Source organism: Mandrillus leucophaeus, unplaced genomic scaffold (assembly GCF_000951045.1).
Source record: "Mandrillus leucophaeus isolate KB7577 unplaced genomic scaffold, Mleu.le_1.0 Scaffold319, whole genome shotgun sequence".
In the NCBI taxonomy this organism is placed as follows: Eukaryota; Metazoa; Chordata; class Mammalia; order Primates; family Cercopithecidae; genus Mandrillus; species Mandrillus leucophaeus.
In genome coordinates this window covers 85,786-104,376 of record NW_012103354.1, presented here as the reverse complement: position 1 = coordinate 104,376, position 18,591 = coordinate 85,786, and the positions used below count along the sequence as shown (strand labels likewise).

The 18,591-nt window shown below is 48.2% G+C and overlaps 1 protein-coding gene across 9 annotated transcripts; it reads left to right on the top strand.

Moving 5' to 3' along the window:
- The first annotated feature begins 1,262 nt into the window (after positions 1–1,262).
- Positions 1,263–12,806, top strand: PDP2 (pyruvate dehyrogenase phosphatase catalytic subunit 2). Of its 9 annotated transcripts, none has more exons than XM_011987869.1 (3): positions 2,855–2,976; positions 5,312–5,405; positions 5,948–7,978. In XM_011987869.1, exon 3 carries the CDS (start codon positions 6,003–6,005, stop codon positions 7,590–7,592), a length of 1,590 nt encoding a protein of 529 aa, XP_011843259.1. In that variant the 5' UTR covers positions 2,855–2,976; positions 5,312–5,405; positions 5,948–6,002; the 3' UTR covers positions 7,593–7,978. The 9 variants fall into 9 exon arrangements, with proteins under 9 accessions (XP_011843265.1, XP_011843257.1, XP_011843258.1 ...); XM_011987870.1 differs by having other exon boundaries at positions 2,919–3,092; XM_011987875.1 differs by lacking the exons at positions 2,855–2,976; positions 5,312–5,405 and adding an exon at positions 1,263–1,313.
- Positions 12,807–18,591: the final 5,785 nt, after the last annotated feature.

Here is an 18,591-nt window from a genome sequence, read left to right as displayed (position 1 = left end):
TTTCACTCTGTTGGCCAGGCTGGTCTCGAACTCCCAACCTCAAGTGATCTGCCCACCTTGACCTCCCAAAGTGCTGGGATTACAGGCGTAAGCCACCGTGCCCAGCTTAATTTTTGTATTTTTTGTAGAGAGGGGGGTTTCATCATGTTGCCCAGGATGGTCTCGAACTCCTGAGCTCAAGTGATCTACCTGCCTCGGCCTCCCAAATTGTTGGAATTACAGGCATGAGCCACCATGCCTGGCCATTTCTTTGGTTTTGAGTGAGGCTGAATATTTTTACATCTTTTCTCTAAAAATGCCAAATGAACGGCTGGGCATGGTGGCTCACGCCTGTAATCCCAGCACTTTGGGAGGCCAAGGCGGGTGGATCACGAGGTCAGGAGTTCGAGACCAGCCTGGCCAACGTAGTGAAACCCCCTCTCTACTAAAAATACAAATATTAGCCAGGTATGGAGGCACATGCCTGTAGTCCCAGCTACTTGGGAGGCTGAGGCGGAAGAATTACTTGAACCAGGGAGGCAGAGGTTGCAGTGAGCTAAGACCACACCATTGCACTCCAGCCTGGGTAACAGAGTGTGACTCCGTCTCAAAACAAAAACAAAATTAAAAAAAAAAAAACCTGCCAATTGAGCTATGCTTTCCCTTTCTTGAAGGAGAGATAAGTAATCCTTTTCCTTCGTATTTGCTTATAAGACCTTGGGACAAGGAAGCTTGAGAGATCCAGTGAGGGACTTGGGCTGGCCATCCTATATAGGGTGACTGAACTGGTTATAGCCTTGAAATGAAAGTTCCAGTGCACATAAAATCCTCCAGGGTGCATTTTTACTTTGGGAGTGGGTGTGTGTGGTAACTTAGAAAAACTCAGTGGTTTCAGACTTGGTGGAATGATGTAATTTTTCTCAGGAAAGTGGTGGGGGCAGCCATCTGCGTGTCTCAGCAGTCAGTCCAGGGCCTGACACCTTGTGGGCACCCATAACGCCTGCAGATTGAATAATTAAACACTGCTGCCTCTGTCCAGAAGGGTAACCCGTTGTGACCCTATATGACCTGTCTGCGGGGGGGTGGGGGGGAGGGCGGAAGTGTGCTTTCGCATTCTCTTGCACTCATTTATTAGAAACCCTTAGACTTACTTTTAGTTTGAGTCTGAAACAGTCCTCTTATTATGCAGGAAGACAGATATTGCAAATCGTGACTTTGAACTTCTGGAAAGGGCTAAGGGTGAGTGGAACTATAAATATACAAGGGCAAGTCTGACAGGAGCCGTTTTATTGCAATCACGTCCTTGGGTCCAGAAGGCTGGCCAGGCTCCCCAGGTAAGCCAGTGTGTCCTCCTTCTGGAAGACCACATTCTCAGGGCTCCAAGTGGCTTTTTCTAGTAGTCTTCCATTTTTCTCTGTCGCCAGGGAAGGACTCCATCTGACTTATCATAGTTACAAGAGTTCTGTTAAAATAATTTATAAGGAAGCAGGTGATCACGAGAATTCCACAATGTTAGGACCAGAAGGGACGGAGGGATTATCTGGTGTCAGGGTTCTCTGTCTCTCTCAACCTACCAGCCACCAGCCATACTGGGTTAATTGTCAGTAGTAGGCCAATATAATGGTCAGTTCAAAGCTTAATGGTTTGTGGGAAACCACTAAAGACGTTAGGGCAGGAATTTGAGGGGTTTTTTGGTTTGTTTTTGTTTTTTTTTTTGAGACGGACTCTCACTCTGTCTCCCAGGCTGGAGTGCAGTGGCATGATCTCGCCTCAGTGCAACTTCCACCTCCCTGGTTCAAATGATTCTCGTGCCTCAGCGTCCTGAGCAGCTGGGACTACAAGCACGCGCCACCACTCCCAGCTAATTTTTGTGTTTTTAGTAGAGACAGGGTTTTGTCATGTTGGCCAGGCTGGTCTCAAACTCTTGACTTCAGGTGATCCGCCCAACTCGGCCTCCGAAAGTTCTGGGATTACAAGGCGGAAGCCGCCGCGCTCGGCCTTGGAATTTGAGTTTTAGAAGTGTCATTCTGCCAGGCGTGATGGCTCACGTTTGCAATCCCAGCACTTTGGGGAGGCTGAGGTGGGAGGATCGCTTGAGCCTGGCAGTTTGAGACCAGCCTGGGCAACATTGAAAGACCTTGCTCTACCCTCTAACCACGAAAAAAAGGGGCAGGGGCGTCATTCTGGCTGTTCTGCTCTGGGGTTAGGACCAAGTCAAAGGTGGAGGAGGGAAAACCGGAAAACCAAGTGAGAGGCTTGGAATAGGGTGGCTGCGTCGCTGGATGGATGAGGGGAGAGAAATTTAGAAGATCGGATTTACAGGATTAAATAATTGAAAAGAGAGGGTGAGGGAGAGAAAGGAGTCAAGACCCGAGTCAGGGGTTTGGCTTGGGTCTCTGAGCAGATGGTGGGTCCATTACTGGGTTAGGAGAGAAGAGAAAAAGCAAGTTTGGCAGAAGCTGAGTTTGGGGGAAGTTATGTTTGAGGCGCCTAGGGGCCTCCAGAGGCAGGTGTCCAGGTGGTTGGATACCAGGGTGTGGCTCTTAGGAGAGGGTTCTGGAGTGGTCGACACCGAAATGGAGAGGAAGCAGTGGGGTGTTCTAACAGCGGTGAGGAATTGGGGAGGCCGCTGGGTTCGGGGTGTGCAGATCGGCCACGTAGCTGGCGATCTCAGGCACGTGATTGCCTGGTCCCGTAGCCCCGCGCTCGAACACTTTCAGCACCCAGGCAGCGGTAAGAGGCGGTGTTGGCCCCTCCCGGGTCCCGCCTTTCTGCCTGCCTCTCACCCTCTTTAACCATTGGGCAATAACTCTGTCCATCAAGGGCCCGCCTCCGCTATTGAGCCAACCAGGGCTGGCGGGAGGGCGCTTCCTTCTGGAGCTGGGTCCTGACTAGGGACTGCCTGGGTGAGGTGAGGACCTGGTGGCCGCAGTTGTGGCACTGTGCGCAGGCGCGGGACTGACCCGACCGAGCAGGCGGCTGTGGCCTCGCCAGCTGGTGAAAAGTGGGCGAGGGTCCGAGGTAGGGAAGGGAACGAGCGGGGGATGTGGACACCTCTTTCTTCGCCAGGCCTCGCCGGCGCCTGACCCTCCCAGTCTGCGGCACCGGCTCAGGTGACTGGGCGGAGAGCTGAGGTGAGGGGGCGGGCCCGCGGCAGAGAGGGACCAGCTGGGCCTACGACCACGGTCACCCCACTCATGTGCGCGCGCCACGTGGGCCCGCGGGCTCGCCGAGGACCCTTGGCTACCTACCGAGGCACCCCACTAGCTGCTCTGGCCCTTCGAGCACCCCTTGGAGCTCTGTGTCCCGACTGCGCGCTCCTGTTTTACAGGCTGGCAAGCCGGGGCTCAGAGGCACCAAGCGGGTCGCCCGGGGGCACCCAGCTGGGGTACGGCCCTCGGAGTTCTAGGCAGATCGGTTTTGGTGGGCTCCGGAGTCCGTGCACTTAGCGATGAGGCTGTAGTCAGAGATTTGAACTTGGGACCTGTCTGTTTTCTTTAAGGATGCAAAATGGTTTGCGTCCCGGGTGCGGTGGATTGCCCTGCACCGCTGTCTGCCTTGACTGCAGGGCCAGAGTGTCAGGCGCCCTCTGCTCCCGGACCGACCGCCCCCGCCCCGACTTCTGCGGGGTGGGCTGGCAGGGGTGGGGGAGTGAGGGGACGGTCCTCAGTCCTGGGAGCTCTTGAGATCCCGACAAACGATCTCGAGATCCTGAGGGCAGGATTCATACATGAAACCGCAGAAAAGCTCATTATAATGGGTCAAGGTTTTGTTCTTTTTTTTTTTTTTTTTCTATTTTATTTATTTTATTCCAAGGAGAAGTACCACCAGAGGCTAGTGAAGGAACTAGGAAACTCGTCACCCCCTTGCGGAGGCAGATGTGAAGCTTTTGGAAATCAGTTTGGCAATGAGTCTACACCCTTGGACCTACTGACCCCTTGTTTGGGAAATAACTAGGATAAAACCTAAATAGAGAAAAGGTTACTGCATAAGGCAGTACAGTTTGGTGGGGTTTTGTTGTTGTTGTTGTTTTTAGAGACAGATCCGGCTCTGTCGCCCAGGCTGGAGTGCAGCAGTGTGATCATAGCTCACTGCAGCCTTGAACTCCTGGGCTCAAGCGATCCTCCCACCTCAGCCTCGTGAGTAGCTGGGACTACAGGCACCTACCACCATGCCCAGCTAATCTCAAAATTTTTGTAGAGATGGGGCACTTCCTGTATCACCCAGGGTTGTCTTAAACTCCCTAGCCTCAAGTGATCCTCTCACCTTGGCCTCCCAAAATGCTGAGATTATAGGCATGAGCCACTGTGCCCAGTCCAGTTTGGTATTTTATATTAATAAAGAGCAAGTAGTGGAAATAACCTCTAAATCTCCAGCAGTAGAGAATAGTTAAGTAAGTTGCAATTCGTTATGCCAAAATGTAGCCATCAGGTGTGAAAAAATACTCTTATCAGGAAAACTAGATTCAAAGTTGTGGTTACAACTCTACAAAAATATGTACGGAATGACAGGGTGCGGTAGCTCCCACCTGTAATCTCAGCACTTTGGGAGGCCAAGGGCAGAAGATCGCTTGAGCCCAGGAGTTTGAGACCAGCCTGGACAACACAGGGAGACCCTGTCTATTAGCTAGGCATAGTGGCTCATGCCTGTAGTCCCAGTTACTTGGGAGGCTGAGGCAGGAGGATCCCTTGATGCCAGAAGGGCAAGGCTTCAGTGAGCCATGATCTTACCATTGCACTCTAGCCTGGGCACAGAGCCAGGCTCCATCTCAAAAAAAAAAAAAAAAAGTGCAGAATGACTAGAGGGGTATATACCTAATGATGAAAATAATAACTACTTTTTTTTTTTTTTAGTAGAAGGGTCATATTTTATTAAATTCTCACAAAACCTTCTAAGACTAATAATCCCATTCCACCAATAGATAACTGGAGTGTTACCTCATCAGCAGTGTGTCTGATGCTACACAAGATAGTATCACAGCTAGTGTGCTATTGGGCCTCTGAAAATGTCATATTTAGCCAGTATTTGAGGACTTAGTGTGTGCTGGGTACAGGTCCAGGCACTGGAAAGCTGTTGGTGAGTAAGGCAGCCATAGTTGCTTGAGTCATGGAGTTTATAGACTAGTGGGAAAATACATATATATATATATAATTTATTTTTTGAGACACGGTCTTGCTCTGTCGCCCAGGCTGGAGTGCAGTGGCAGGAGCACCGCTCATTGCAGCCTTGGCCTCCAGGGCTTAAGCAATCCTCTCACCTCAGCCTTCCAAGTGAATGGGACTATAGGTGTGTGCCACCATGCCCAGCTAATTTGTAAGAAAATTTTTTGTAGAAACCAGGTCCCCTTCTGTTGCGCAGGCTGGTCTCGGAACTCCTAGGCTCAAGTGATCCTCCCGCCTCAGCCTTTGGAGTGGTTGGGGTTATAGGTATGAGCCACTATGCCCGAAGCAGATTATTTATTTATTTATTTGTTTGTTTTTGTTTTTGTTTTTTTCGAGACAGGGTCTCACTCCTTCTCTAGCAAGAGGCCCAGGCTAGACTGCAGTGGCACAATCACTGCTTTCTGCAGCCTCAACTTCCCAGGCTCAGATGATTCTCCTACCTCAGCCTCCCAAGTAGCTGTGACTATAGGTGCATACCACCATGCCTACCAATTTTTTTTTTTTTTTTTTAATTTTTTTGGAGAGACAGAGTTTCACCATGTTGCCCAGGCTAGTCTCGAACTCCTGGGCTCAAGCTATCCACACACCTTGGCCTCCCAAAATGCTAGGATTACAGGCATGAGCCACCACGCCCGGCCCCCGAAGCAGATATTTAAATGAACACTTATAGTCTGCTGGTGAGAGTGAGTTTAGTGTATTGTAAATAGTTTATTCTAAGTCATTTTTGTTCAGGATATTAGCAAATGTTTTCAGAAGTCAGTATGTTTAAGAAATTAAATTTGAAACTTCAACTTTTTAATTTTTAGGTTTAAAAATATCCTTGTTTTGCTGAAGGAACACATTTGCTGATATAGTTTCAGAATGTCAAGTACTGTGTCCTACTGGATCTTAAATTCTACAAGGAACAGCATTGCCACACTGCAAGGGGGCAGACGCTTATACTCCAGGTATGTCTCAAATAGGAATAAATTAAAATGGAGGCTCTTTTCCCGGGTGCCACCCACCCTAAACAGTTCCCCATGTGGTGGCTTCACTCTGTGCAAAGCCTACAGACACACATCAACAGAGGAAGATGATTTTCACTTGCAACTCAGCCCTGAGCAGATAAACGAAGTGCTTCGAGCTGGCGAATCAGCCCACAAGATTCTTGACCTTGAAAGTAGAGTTCCAAATTCAGTGTTGCGGTTTGAGAGCAATCAGCTGGCTGCCAATTCACCAGTGGAGGACCGGCGAGGTGTAGCCTCCTGCCTGCAAACCAATGGACTAATGTTTGGCATCTTCGATGGACATGGCGGTCATGCATGTGCCCAAGCAGTGAGTGAGAGGCTCTTCTACTATGTGGCAGTGTCCCTGATGTCCCACCAGACCCTGGAGCACATGGAGGGAGCTATGGAAAGCATGAAACCCTTGCTGCCCATCCTGCATTGGCTCAAGCACCCAGGGGACAGTATCTACAAGGATGTCACATCCGTGCATCTTGACCACCTCCGTGTCTATTGGCAGGAACTGCTTGACTTGCATACGGAAATGGGACTAAGCATTGAAGAAGCATTAATGTACTCCTTCCAGAGACTGGATTCTGACATCTCGCTGGAAATCCAGGCCCCTCTGGAAGATGAGGTGACAAGGAACCTGTCACTCCAGGTTGCTTTCTCTGGGGCAACAGCTTGCATGGCCCATGTTGATGGAATTCACTTGCACGTGGCAAATGCTGGTGACTGCCGAGCCATCCTTGGTGTCCAGGAGGACAATGGCATGTGGTCTTGTCTGCCCCTTACCCGTGACCACAATGCCTGGAACCAGGCCGAGCTGTCCCGGCTAAAGAGGGAGCACCCTGAGTCAGAGGACAGGACAATCATCATGGAGGACAGGCTGCTGGGTGTCCTCATCCCCTGCAGGGCCTTTGGGGATGTTCAGCTGAAGTGGAGTAAAGAGTTGCAGCGCAGCGTTCTGGAGAGGGGCTTCAATACTGAGGCCCTCAACATTTACCAGTTCACACCCCCACACTACTACACTCCACCCTACCTGACTGCTGAGCCTGAGGTCACATACCACAGGCTGAGGCCCCAGGATAAGTTCCTTGTGCTGGCCTCAGATGGCCTGTGGGACATGCTGAGCAATGAGGACGTGGTAAGGCTGGTAGTGGGGCACCTGACTGAGGCAGATCAGCACAAGACAGACCTGGCCCAGAGACCCACCAACTTGGGGCTCATGCAGAGCCTGCTGCTGCAGAGGAAAGCCAGCGGGCTCCACGAGGCTGACCAAAATGCAGCCACGCGGCTGATCAGACATGCAATCGGGAACAATGAGTATGGGGAGATGGAGGCAGAGCGGCTGGCGGCGATGCTGACATTGCCAGAGGACTTGGCGAGGATGTACAGGGATGATATCACTGTCACTGTGGTATATTTTAACTCAGAATCAATCGGTGCATATTACAAGGGGGGTTAAGAATCTCCCATCCTATTGTCAAGGTTAACATAAATGCTCTTCTAAAACGTTTCACTTACTCTTAAACTAGCTATCCAAACCTTACTATTAAAAGCGCAGGCAGGTTTAATTTGCTAAATAGACTAACAGGAGGAAGAAACAAAGAAACAAACAGCCTAGCTTTAAAAAACAGTTAAATAGCAGTGATTTCATGTCCGTGTATGTCTGATCAAGTCTTATATGCAGAGAGGACAGAGCATAAAGTCTATAGAATTGGTTTGGGCTCATGTAACCCAAGTCGTTTGATAAAGATGTGAAACTGTCAGCCTTGAGCCTTCAAAGGGTAAATTTAATCATGATTCTGAGAATAAAGAACTTCAGGATCTTGTGAGGTCTTGCCACAAAAATCTGCAAATTCAATAATTCTCCTGAATTCACAATCATGGACTTCTAGATTATGAAGAGATATTTTATTTGTTTGTCTTTTATTTAAATTACTAAGGCCTAGGTTTACAAAGCATACTACAGGACACTTTTCTATGCAATATCCTAACTTTTTTGTGTGTGATTATGGTTATGAGAAATTTTGTAATACTACATTCTAGCTCTGTTTTCGTTTATTTTAAAACTGAATCCTTAAGCTTGCAAACACGCCTACTGTAAGCATGCTTGGAATGACTTGTTTTGATTTTCAGCTGATAGGATCTATGCCTCTGGACCAGCTGAATTTACTGTTGCAGCTTTTGGTTCCCTCTACTGAGTCCCATTCCAGAAACTTTGAGCCATGCTAGTAGGTAACTAGTCTATGCCTTAACTCCTGACCTTTCCTGCATTAGTAAAATTTCCTCCTGGGCTGAGCCTTTGGGGGTTGATTCACAGCATTTAAAGCTTTCTGATTATACCTCTCAAATATTCTTCTGTCAATTCCACACAATCCTTCTACCTCTGCTATGCTGAATCCCTCATTTACCCTGCACCTGCCAACTACAAAATACTGTCTGAAAGAATTTTTCACATGTTCCTGCTGCCTATGGCTGCAGGAAAGGAGAAAATGCGATTGCATATGGTAGTTGTGGTGATAGATGTTTAGACAGGACAGGTTTATTTAGCAGATGGTGGACTTAAGATTCAGTCTCTATCTGGAGAGGTGAAAACACAAAAGGCTTAAGGACAACAGTTTCTAACCAAGGTTCTCTGAATCCTTTCCTGAGAGGTGGTGGGGAGGAGGGAGAAGTGAGACTTATCAGATGGGACACTTGCCCCAAGACTGTGGGATAAACCACCATTGCTAGTCCTCAACTTTAGACCATATTTAGTATAGGAGTTGGGGCAAAAATAAAAAATAATTTGTAATGGTTTCTGTGGGCTGTAGACTCTTTGTATTTACTTGGAAATTCGTCATGTGGATACGTTTTTGGAGATGAATTTCATCTCATGAGTTGCTATGGGATTTAAACAACAGGAAATATGTCCCTAAATGGGAACAAATATAATCCCACAAAACCAACAATTTTATTTGCTTCTACTACATCAGGCAGAATTCTTCAATTAAGTTGAACTACATTTGTTGATCCCTTTTCTCAACTTACCCCTTTATGCCACCCACTGAAAAGAAAAGCAAATAGCTAGGTCTGGCTTCCTGTTTTTTGTCTACGTCCCAGCTGACATTCGGTCAAATGCTGGGATACTTCTAATTTGGTGGTGTTTCTCCGTACATTTTTCAGTGCAACTGTTTAGTCATGTGTTTTCATCTAAGAAATTCTCTTTTGAATATTTAAGCCTTGATCCTTTTATTCTGAAACCATTAATATTCCTTCTTGGCCGGGTGCGGTGGGTCACGCCTGTAATACCAGCACTTTGGGAGGCTGAGGCGGATGGATGACCTGAGGTCAGGAATTCCATACCAGCCTGACCAACATGGAGAAACCCCATCTCTATTAAAAATACAAAATTAGCCAGGTGTGGTGGTGCATGCCTGTAATCCCAGCTACTCGGGAGGCTGAGGCAGGAAAATCACTTGAACCTGGGAGGTAGAGGTTGTGGTGAGCTGAGATCACACCATTGCACTCCAGCCTGGGCAACAAGAGCGAAACTCTGTCTCAAAAAAAAAAAAAAAATCCATCTTATCTCTTAGTCCTTCCTTCCTCTCTCTCTCTCTCTCTCTCCCCTCTCTCTCTCTCTCTCTCTGTATTTCTTTCCTTCCTTCCTTCCTTCCTTCTTGACAGGGTCTCCCTGTCACCAGACTGGAGTGCAATGTCATGATCTTGGCTCACTGCAACCTCTGCAGCTGAGGCTCAAACAATCCTCTTGCCTCAACCTCCCGAGGAGCTGGGACTATGCACCACTATGCCTGGCTAATTTTTAAAATTTTTGTAGAGACAGGGTTTTGTCGTGTTGTCCAGACTGGTCTCATACTCCTAGACTCAAGCAATCTGCCCACCTCGGCCTCCCAAAGTGCTGGGTTTATAGGCATGAGCCACCACACCCAGCCTATCTCCTAGTTCTTAAAAATAAAATGTAAATCACTTCCATTCTGCTAGCATAAGGGTTTGTTGTTAAAATTGAGGATTCTATCTGACGTTCACTTTTTGTTGTTTTTTGAGACAAGGTCTTGCTTTGTCGCCCAGGCTGGAGTGCAGTGGCATCATTATAACTCACTGCTGTCAAACTCCTGGACTCCAATGTTCCCTCCCCTCTTAGCCTCCCAAGTAGCTGGGTCTACAGCATGAACCACCAGGCCCAGATAATTAAAAAATATTTTTTTTGGTGAAAACATGATCTTGCTATGTTGCCCAGGCTGGTTGTCTGACATTTTCTTTGTTCTTTATTCTTTATACCGGCTAAACCCTGGAGTACCCTTGAAGCCTTTACTGGCATACAGAGTACCTGAATCTTACTTTGGAGCCTAGCATGGGCCATAAATGTATCTGATTCATTAACTTGTGAGACAGCTGAGAGAACACAGACTCCTTACCTGTGTCTCCAGGCATATCTGGTGTTTCTCTGCCTAATAGATTTTCCTGCTTTCTAATTAGTAATATTGAGAAAGAAGAAAGGCTTATTTATCATTTGCTTTTTTTCCATTGTGAATCATCAGTTCTTTCCATGAACATTCTGGGGAGCACCTCCTGATTAAACTCCTGTCTCCCTGACCACTATCCTGCTGTCCTTGGACTTCTTGAAGCACATGGGCTACTTCCTCAGGACACTGGGATTTGAGAGGAGGTTAGTGGTACTTGTCAGGTCTTTCAAAGCATTTATTATTGCTTTTATACAGAGATTTCAGTATTGAGACTCAAAATGAACTGAAAAATAAAATTGAACATTTAATATTTTGGATGTAACTTTTGAAGAAACTATGCTTTGGTGCTTAAAATTGTATATGATTTTAGGTAAGAAAGTTTGATACTATTGGCATAATTTAGATTTATTTTCTTTCTTTCTTTTTTTGAGACAGTCTCACTCAGTCGCCCAGGCTGAAGTGCAGTGGCACAATCTCAGCTCACTGCAACGTCTGCCTCCCAGGTTGAAGTGAGTCTTGTGCTTCTGCTACCAAGTAGCTGGGATTACAGGCATGCACCACCACACACCGCTAATTTTTTGTATTTTTAGTAGAGACAGAGTTTCGCCATGTTGGCCAGGCTGCGAACTCCTGAGCTCAAGTAATCCTCCCACCTCAGCTTCCCAAAGTGCTAGCGTTAGAGGCATGAGCCACCACGCCTCACCAGATTTTTAAAAAATATATAACTGTATCTCTGTTGATTCTGGGGCTTGGTCAAAATGGATAGATAAGATAGTATTCTAAATTCAAATTTGTGGCTGTGCATGGTGGGTCACACCTGTAATCCCAGCACTTTGGGAGTCCAAGACAGAATTCTCGCTTGAGCACAGTATGAGACCAGCCTGGGCAACATAGATCTTGCCTCTACAAAAAAAAAAAAAAAAAAAAAGCCAGGTGTAGCACATGCTTGTAGTCTCAGCTACTTGGGAGGCTGAAATGAGAGGATCTCTTGAGCCCAAGAGGTCTAGGCCGGAGTAAGCTGCGATCATGCGTTTGCACTCCAGACTGGGTGACAGAGTAGACTGTGTCTAAAAAAAAGTTTGAATTTAAAAAAAAAAAAAAGTTGGCTGTGCATGGTGGCTCACACCTGTAATCCCAGCACTTTGGGAGGCTGAAGTGGGTGGATCATCTGAAGTCAGGAGTTTGAGACCTGCCTGACCAACATGGTGAAACCCTGTCTCTACTAAAAATACAAAAATTAGCCGGGCATGGTGGCGCTTGCCTGTAATCCCAGCTACTTGGGAGGCTGAGGCAGGAGAATCGCTTGAACCCAGGAGGCAGAGGTTGCAGTGAGCCGAGATCGTGCCACTGCACTCCAGCCTGGGCAACATGAGCGAAACTCCGCCTCAAAAAAAACAAAAACAAAAAACAAAGTCAAATTAGCATGGTAGATCAGGTTACTTAGATTCAACTTTCTGAGATGTTATTTGTTAACATTAAGGCTAATTTATTATAATGAAAATGCAAACTTTGAGGTATATTAATATATAAACATCTTTTTCCCAGAAGTACCTTTGACCTAAAAGGTCTTTAGTATTCAGCCCACTGGGTAAAGTTCAGTTTAGACACAATCAAATTGGCATCTTTTAAACATAAGTGAAATATGGAGAGTTTGAACTTGAGTTACTTAAAAAAGATACAGTATAATTAATTATACAGAACAAAACAAAAATGTGTTTAGAATGACTCTGGCTTGACTCTTTTCCATCAGCCCCTAGTGGCCTATCTTCAGCCTTTAGGAAGTCTTAACTTCCCAGGTTAAACTAGAATATTCTGGAAGTGAGCTGTGCAATTTTCATCTTAAAGTGAATCATTTGACTCTGAAATGTGACTCTTGTGACAGAAAAAGTCCTGGTGTTGCCTTGGAGCTGGGGATAAAGACCAGTGAGCCAGCCTGTGATGAGAGCTGCCCCTGGCACCATCTGAGTGGAAAGCTCATTGGGACAGCCGTGCAGCTATCCGAGCCTGAAGCCCTGTCCCTTATCCCTCAGGCACCTGACGCTTAACTTGCCTCCTGGGAAATAATGATTTAACATTTACTTAGAACAATTATTAATCATGTTCTTTAACAATTACTGACATTTGTATTTTAAGCTGTATACCAATGTTCGTATTTGACACTGATTTTCTAACCATTAGAGATATTTAATTAAAACTTGTAAGTGTAAGAAAAAAAAGAAATTTGATTTCTTTTGGTTTGAATCCTCATTTTTTTTTTCAGTCCTTAGGTTCGTAGATTAGGCCAACCTTTGTTTCACCACTTTTATCTGACCATGGAAGATTTTAGGCTGTTCAAAGAGTCCACCCAAAAGAGAAGTATGCTGCTCTGCAAAGTTTTGGTGGCTATTGCCCAGGAAATTATTGTTTAGCGTTAACCATCTGTGTGGAGACCTGAAAAGAAGTGAAGGCTTTTGTCGTGAGGGACTCCACACACTCAGGGCCAAAGCCTGCCAGAATTTCATACTATTTAACATGAGACATTAAAACCAACTTGGCACATTACCCCACCCCCTGGAAGAGAGAAGTGGACAGAAGTGGAAGGGTGCGGTGGCTCATGCCATCATGTCCAGCCAACCCTCCTTTTCAGCTTGATCAAATTGATGCCCAGAGGTTGAAAAACACCCACGACACAGTGGTAGGGCCAGGATTTGAACCAAGTCCAAAGTCCCAATAGTGGGCTTTCAGAAAGGGATAATTATGTAGTTTTTTGCACAATTTTGGCCTGGAATGGGTGGGGCTGGGAGGAGAGGTTGGTGGTCCTGAAAGGAAGCTAGAAGGCTTTTTGGGGATTATTGCTGATAACATAGTTCTGTGGGCAGAGTGTGGTGGCTCACACCTGTAATCCCAGCACTTTGGGAGGCCAAGGTTGGAGGATTGCTTGAGCCCAGGAGTTTGAGACCAGCCCGGGCAACATAGTGAGACCCCTCCATCTCTACAAAAATAAAAATAAAAATTAGCCAGGCAAGGTGGTGTGTTCCTTTAGTCCCAGCTGCTACTTAGGGGGCTGAGATGGGAGGGTTGCTTGAGCCTCGGAGGTGGAGTCTTCAGTAAGCCATGATTGTACCACTCCACTTCAGCCTGTGCGGCCAAGTGAGACCTTGTCTCAAAAATAATAGTAATAAAATAAGGCTGGGCCTTGTGGCTCATGCTTGTAATCCCAGCACTTTGAGAAGCCAAGGTGGGCAGATCACCTGAGGTCAGGAGTTCGAAAGCAGCCTGGATAACATGGTGAAACCCTGTCTCTGCTAAAAACACGAAAATTAAATGGGCATGGTGGTACACACCTGTAATTCCAGCTACTTGAGAGGCTGAGGCAGGATAATTGCCTGAACCTGGGAGGCGGAGGTTGTAGTGAGCCAAAATGATGCCACTACACTCCAGCCTGGGCAACAGAGTGAGACTCAGTCTCAATAATAATAATAGTAATTATTATTATTATAATAAAATAAAATAGCTCTGTGGACTCTGATAATGCGTTGGCTCTTACGAGTAAAGCTACATATATTTAACTTATACACATGCCAATGTCCCATCGTTTTGGAACATGATAAAGTGAACACAGGGAGAATTAATTTTTTTTTTTTTTTTGAGATGGAATTTTGCTCTTGTTGCTCAGGCTGGAGTGCAGTGGCACGATCTCAGCTCACCACAACCTCTGCCTCCTAGGTTCAAGTGATTCTCCTGCCTCAGCCTCCTAAGTAGCTGGGATTACAGGTATGCGCCACCACGCATTTTTAGTAGAGATGGGGTTTCTCCATGTTAGTCAGGCTGGTCTCAAACTCCTGACCTCAGGTGATTTGCCCACCTCGGCCTCCCAAAGTGCTGGGATTACAGGTGTGAGCCACCGCACCTGGCCAGAATTAAAAATTTTAAAATTGAGCTGTTTGAGCTCTTTAAATAGACTGGGAAGGAATTAGATTTATAGACTTATTTTTCACCTTTCATCTCTATAGGTTTTGTTTACTTGTTTGTTCATTTGTGTTTTGAGACAGAGTCTGGCTCTGTCACCCAGGCTGGAGTGCAATGGCATGGTATCTTCCTACTGCAACCTCTGCCTCCTGGGCTCAAACCAGCCTCCCACCTCAGCCTCCAGAGTAGCTGAAACTACAAGTGTGTGCCACCATGCCCAGCTAATTTTTTTTTTTTGTATTTTGTAGAGATGGGGTTTTGCCCTGTCATCTAGGCTGGTCTCAAACTCTTGGCCTCAAGTGACCCTCTTGCCTCGGCCTCCCAAAGTGCTAGGATTCCAGGTGTGAGCCTCCATGCCTAGCCCATCTCTAGAGTTTCTGTTTCCGTTTTACTTGATGCTACTAAATGCCCTTAAATGGTCCCCAGCTTAGTGATCCTCTGAATTGTTGGTGACCAGTGCTCCAACCAGCTCTCTGGGATGAATGAACCTTTACTGACGTGTGTGGGTCTGAATGTCTTTGCTCCATTGGCCCCTGACTTTCTCTACCAGCAAGCAGCCTTGATCTGGAAAATCACCTAGCTGGGAGGAGCAAGGCAGGAAGTGGGAGGGAAGGTGGAGTAGGGGAGTGGGGCTGAAGAGGCCTGGGCTCCAGTTCTGACATTTTTTTTTTTTTTAAGCAGGGTCTTGCTCTGTTGCCCAGGCTGGAGTGCAGTGGTGCAGCCATGGCTCACTGCAGCCTCGAACTCCTGGCCTCAAGTGATCCTCCTGCCTCAGGCTCTCAAAGTGCTGGGATTACAGGTGTGAGCCACCGTGTCCAGCCCCAGTTCTTTCTTTCTTTTTTTTTTTTCATTTTTTCTTTTTTTGAGATGGAGTCTCACTCTGTCACCCAGGCTGGAGTGCAGTGACATGATCTTGGCTCACTGCAACTTCTACCTCCTGGGTTCAAGTGATTCTTGTGCCTCAGCCTCCCGAGTAGCTGGGACTACAGGCACATGCCACCACACCCAGCTAATTTTTGTATTTTAGTAGAGATGGGGTTTCACCATGTTGGCCAGGCTGGTCTGGAACTCCTGACCTCAGGTGATCCACCTGCCCTGGCTTCCCAAAGCAGCCCCATTAACCTAGCCCCTGGGAGAGTGGTCTGTAGGGGGAGTCTCCGAAGCCTACTGTGTCTCAGATCTCAACTCCTCCTGCCTTTCTGGGATTCTGGGAAGCCGTCCCACGCCTCACCCCATTTTCTCTGCAACAGATGAACAGAAGGAATGCCTGCCATGAGCTACTGCTCTGTCCACCCTGCACAAACTTGTGTGCCCCAGGGCCAGGCATGTGGAGCTGTCCAGGGGTCACCTCATCCTGATAGAGGCTGAGAGGCCACCATGGGGACCGGGACGGGCTAGTCCAAGAAAGGGAACAAATAGAGTGAAGCACAGGAGTGGCCCCGGATGGGGCTGCAGGGGCACTATGGAGGCAGGGGGACTAGGCAATGTGGCTGGGTGGGAGGAGCCCTGCAGGTGACCTCCTGGAATGAGAAAATAAGCAAGGTCATGTGGTGGCCTCAGGAAGGGCTGGGGGCATGGCTGGCTCTTCATCAGCATAGAGGTAGGGAAGGGGCAAAGCAGAAAGTCCTGTCTCAATCCCCTACTTTCCCTGCGTGTTGATACTAGGGCTTTTGGGTATTTGTCCTTGTTTTCTCGTTTGCCTCCTCCTCATCCCCATCCCTGTGGCTGCAGTCCTGGTCCCCTGTCCTGCCCTGGGGATGCACAGGCTGCCTGTGGAATGAGTGAGGAAGGATGGGAGGACTGATGGAGTGGTAGATAGAAAATTAAGGGAGGAGCAGGTGAGAGAGAAGGAGGCAAACAGTGAGCGGCTGCATGGCTGTGAAAAGCAAGGAAAGTTGGTGAGGAGTGTCCAGTACCAGAGGGGCCTTGCGTGTGGATGGATGGAAATGAACAATTTGTCAATAAAAGAACACTACATAGCCAGGTGTAGTTGTGCATGCCTGTGATCCCAGCTACTTGGGAGGCTGAAGTGTGAGGATCACTTGAGCCCAGGAGGTCAAGGCTGCAATGAGAGATGATCGCACCACTGCACCACTGCACTCCAGCTTGGGTGACAGAATGAATTCCTGTCTCCAAAACAAAACAAGACAAAACAAACAAAAACAAAAAAGGGGGAACACTACAGAAAGGTGAGGGCCATTCTGTGTTCTCACTCAGGACGCTGGACACAGGATGGTCCTGGATGGTGAGGTGGAGGTAAGGACATTGCTGTATGAGCGGAGAGTTGGCTGAGCTGCTAGAATCCCTCTGAAATGAAGCAGTGCAGGAATGGGGAGGGGAAGGTTGTCAACCAGCCAGCATACTCCTGGGCCTGTGGGAGTGGAGAGTGTCCACGGTTCACTTGGGGTCCCAGGGGCCTTGCCAGCCCTGCACTGGGCTTTGGCATGAAGGAGTGGAGGAGCTCTTCCAAGCTCTGACTGGTGTCTTGGTTACTAAATCCTGAGGGTGGCATGATGGGAACACCAGTGGGGAGCCTTTGGCTAGGGGGTTCTGTGAGTGAGGCAGCGTGAGGTGGAAGTTGCCTCTAGATGTCGCCATCTGACCACGCTAGTGTCAGCTGCCGCCTGAGTTGGAGGAAAGTGTTCCCGAGATGTGGTCTGAGGCTCATCTCCAGCCCAAGCTGGGCCTCCCGGGGACTGCAGCCTGGAGCACCCTAGGGAAGCCTCCTGCGACTCGGGATGTCTTTGAGGCTGGGAGCAAGTGTGGGTGGAGGAAGGGCTGGGTCCCTGTGGTCACCCAGCCCTGTCTTGTAGGGAAGGAATTGCTGGGGTCCCAGGAGGAGCCAGAGCCAGGCAGTGGGCTCCAGATGGTGGGGGAGTGGCTGCCACCTTGACCATATTCCCCCACATGGCTGTTCCCCTCTGTGGACCTCCCCTTGCCTCTGACTCCCATCCTCCCATCCCATTCCCTACAGCCAGTCCCCACAGCCACTCTTCCAGCAGCCCTGGGGGGCCATTCCCATCTGTCTTCCCCTGTCCCAGTTCCGATAATGGACCACACCACCTTTATCCTCTCCACCCTAAATGACGGCTGTCCCTCTAGTCAGTTCCACCCACCACACTGCCGTGTGTGGTGACATCCTGACCATGTCACTCCTTTGCTCTGAACCATGGCTCCCCCTCACCCTAAGGAGGAAAGCTCAGACTCCCTCTCCCCAGGGTGGCCTCTCCAGCCTCCTCCATCTGCTCCCAGCAGGGTAGGCATGGCCATCATGCAAAGCTCCATGTTCCTAGAACATGCCAGGGCTTTAGCCTTGCTGTTTCCTCTGCTAGAACACCTACCACTGCACCATCCACCTCCGCCTGGCTTGCTCCTGAGACTCAGCATGACTCTACTGAAGCATCCCCTGCCCTGGGAAGACTTCCTGGCTTTCCAGGCAGTACCAGCTCCTGTCTCCAGTTCCTATGGCACTGGGACCTCCATCACATCTCTTCAGATAGCTCCCCCATGTCTGTCGGTTTGTCTGCCCTCTTGGCAGCACCAGGGACCTCCTCTGACTCTCCTCTGAGTCTCCAGGGATCAGTCCAGTACCTGGTATGAAGTAGGCACTGGTACATGCATTTAAAATGTTAGGGAGGAAAGAGTGGGAAAAGAGAAAGGGCCCTTGTCTTTCCTCACAAGCTGAAATCAACTCTTGCAAGCATTGGGCCTGTGCCCTGGTTATCCCTGGGATGGAGCCCAGAACCCTCCACCTTTTGCTTCTTGCTATGGGCTTTTTGTTTTGAGACAGGGTCTCACTCTGTTGCCCAGGCTGGAGTGCAGTGGCATGATCACAGCTCACTGCAGCCTCAACTTCCCTGGCTCAGGTGATCCTCCCACCTCAGCCTTCCGAGTAGCTGGGGCTACAGTTGTGCTCCATCACCTGGCTAATTTTTGTATTTTTTGTAGAGACAAGGTTTCGCCATGTTGCCCCAGCTGGCCCTGTTATGGATTTAAAGATAATCACAAATTCTTTGACACTCTTTCCATAAAGCAGTGGGGTCAATTCCT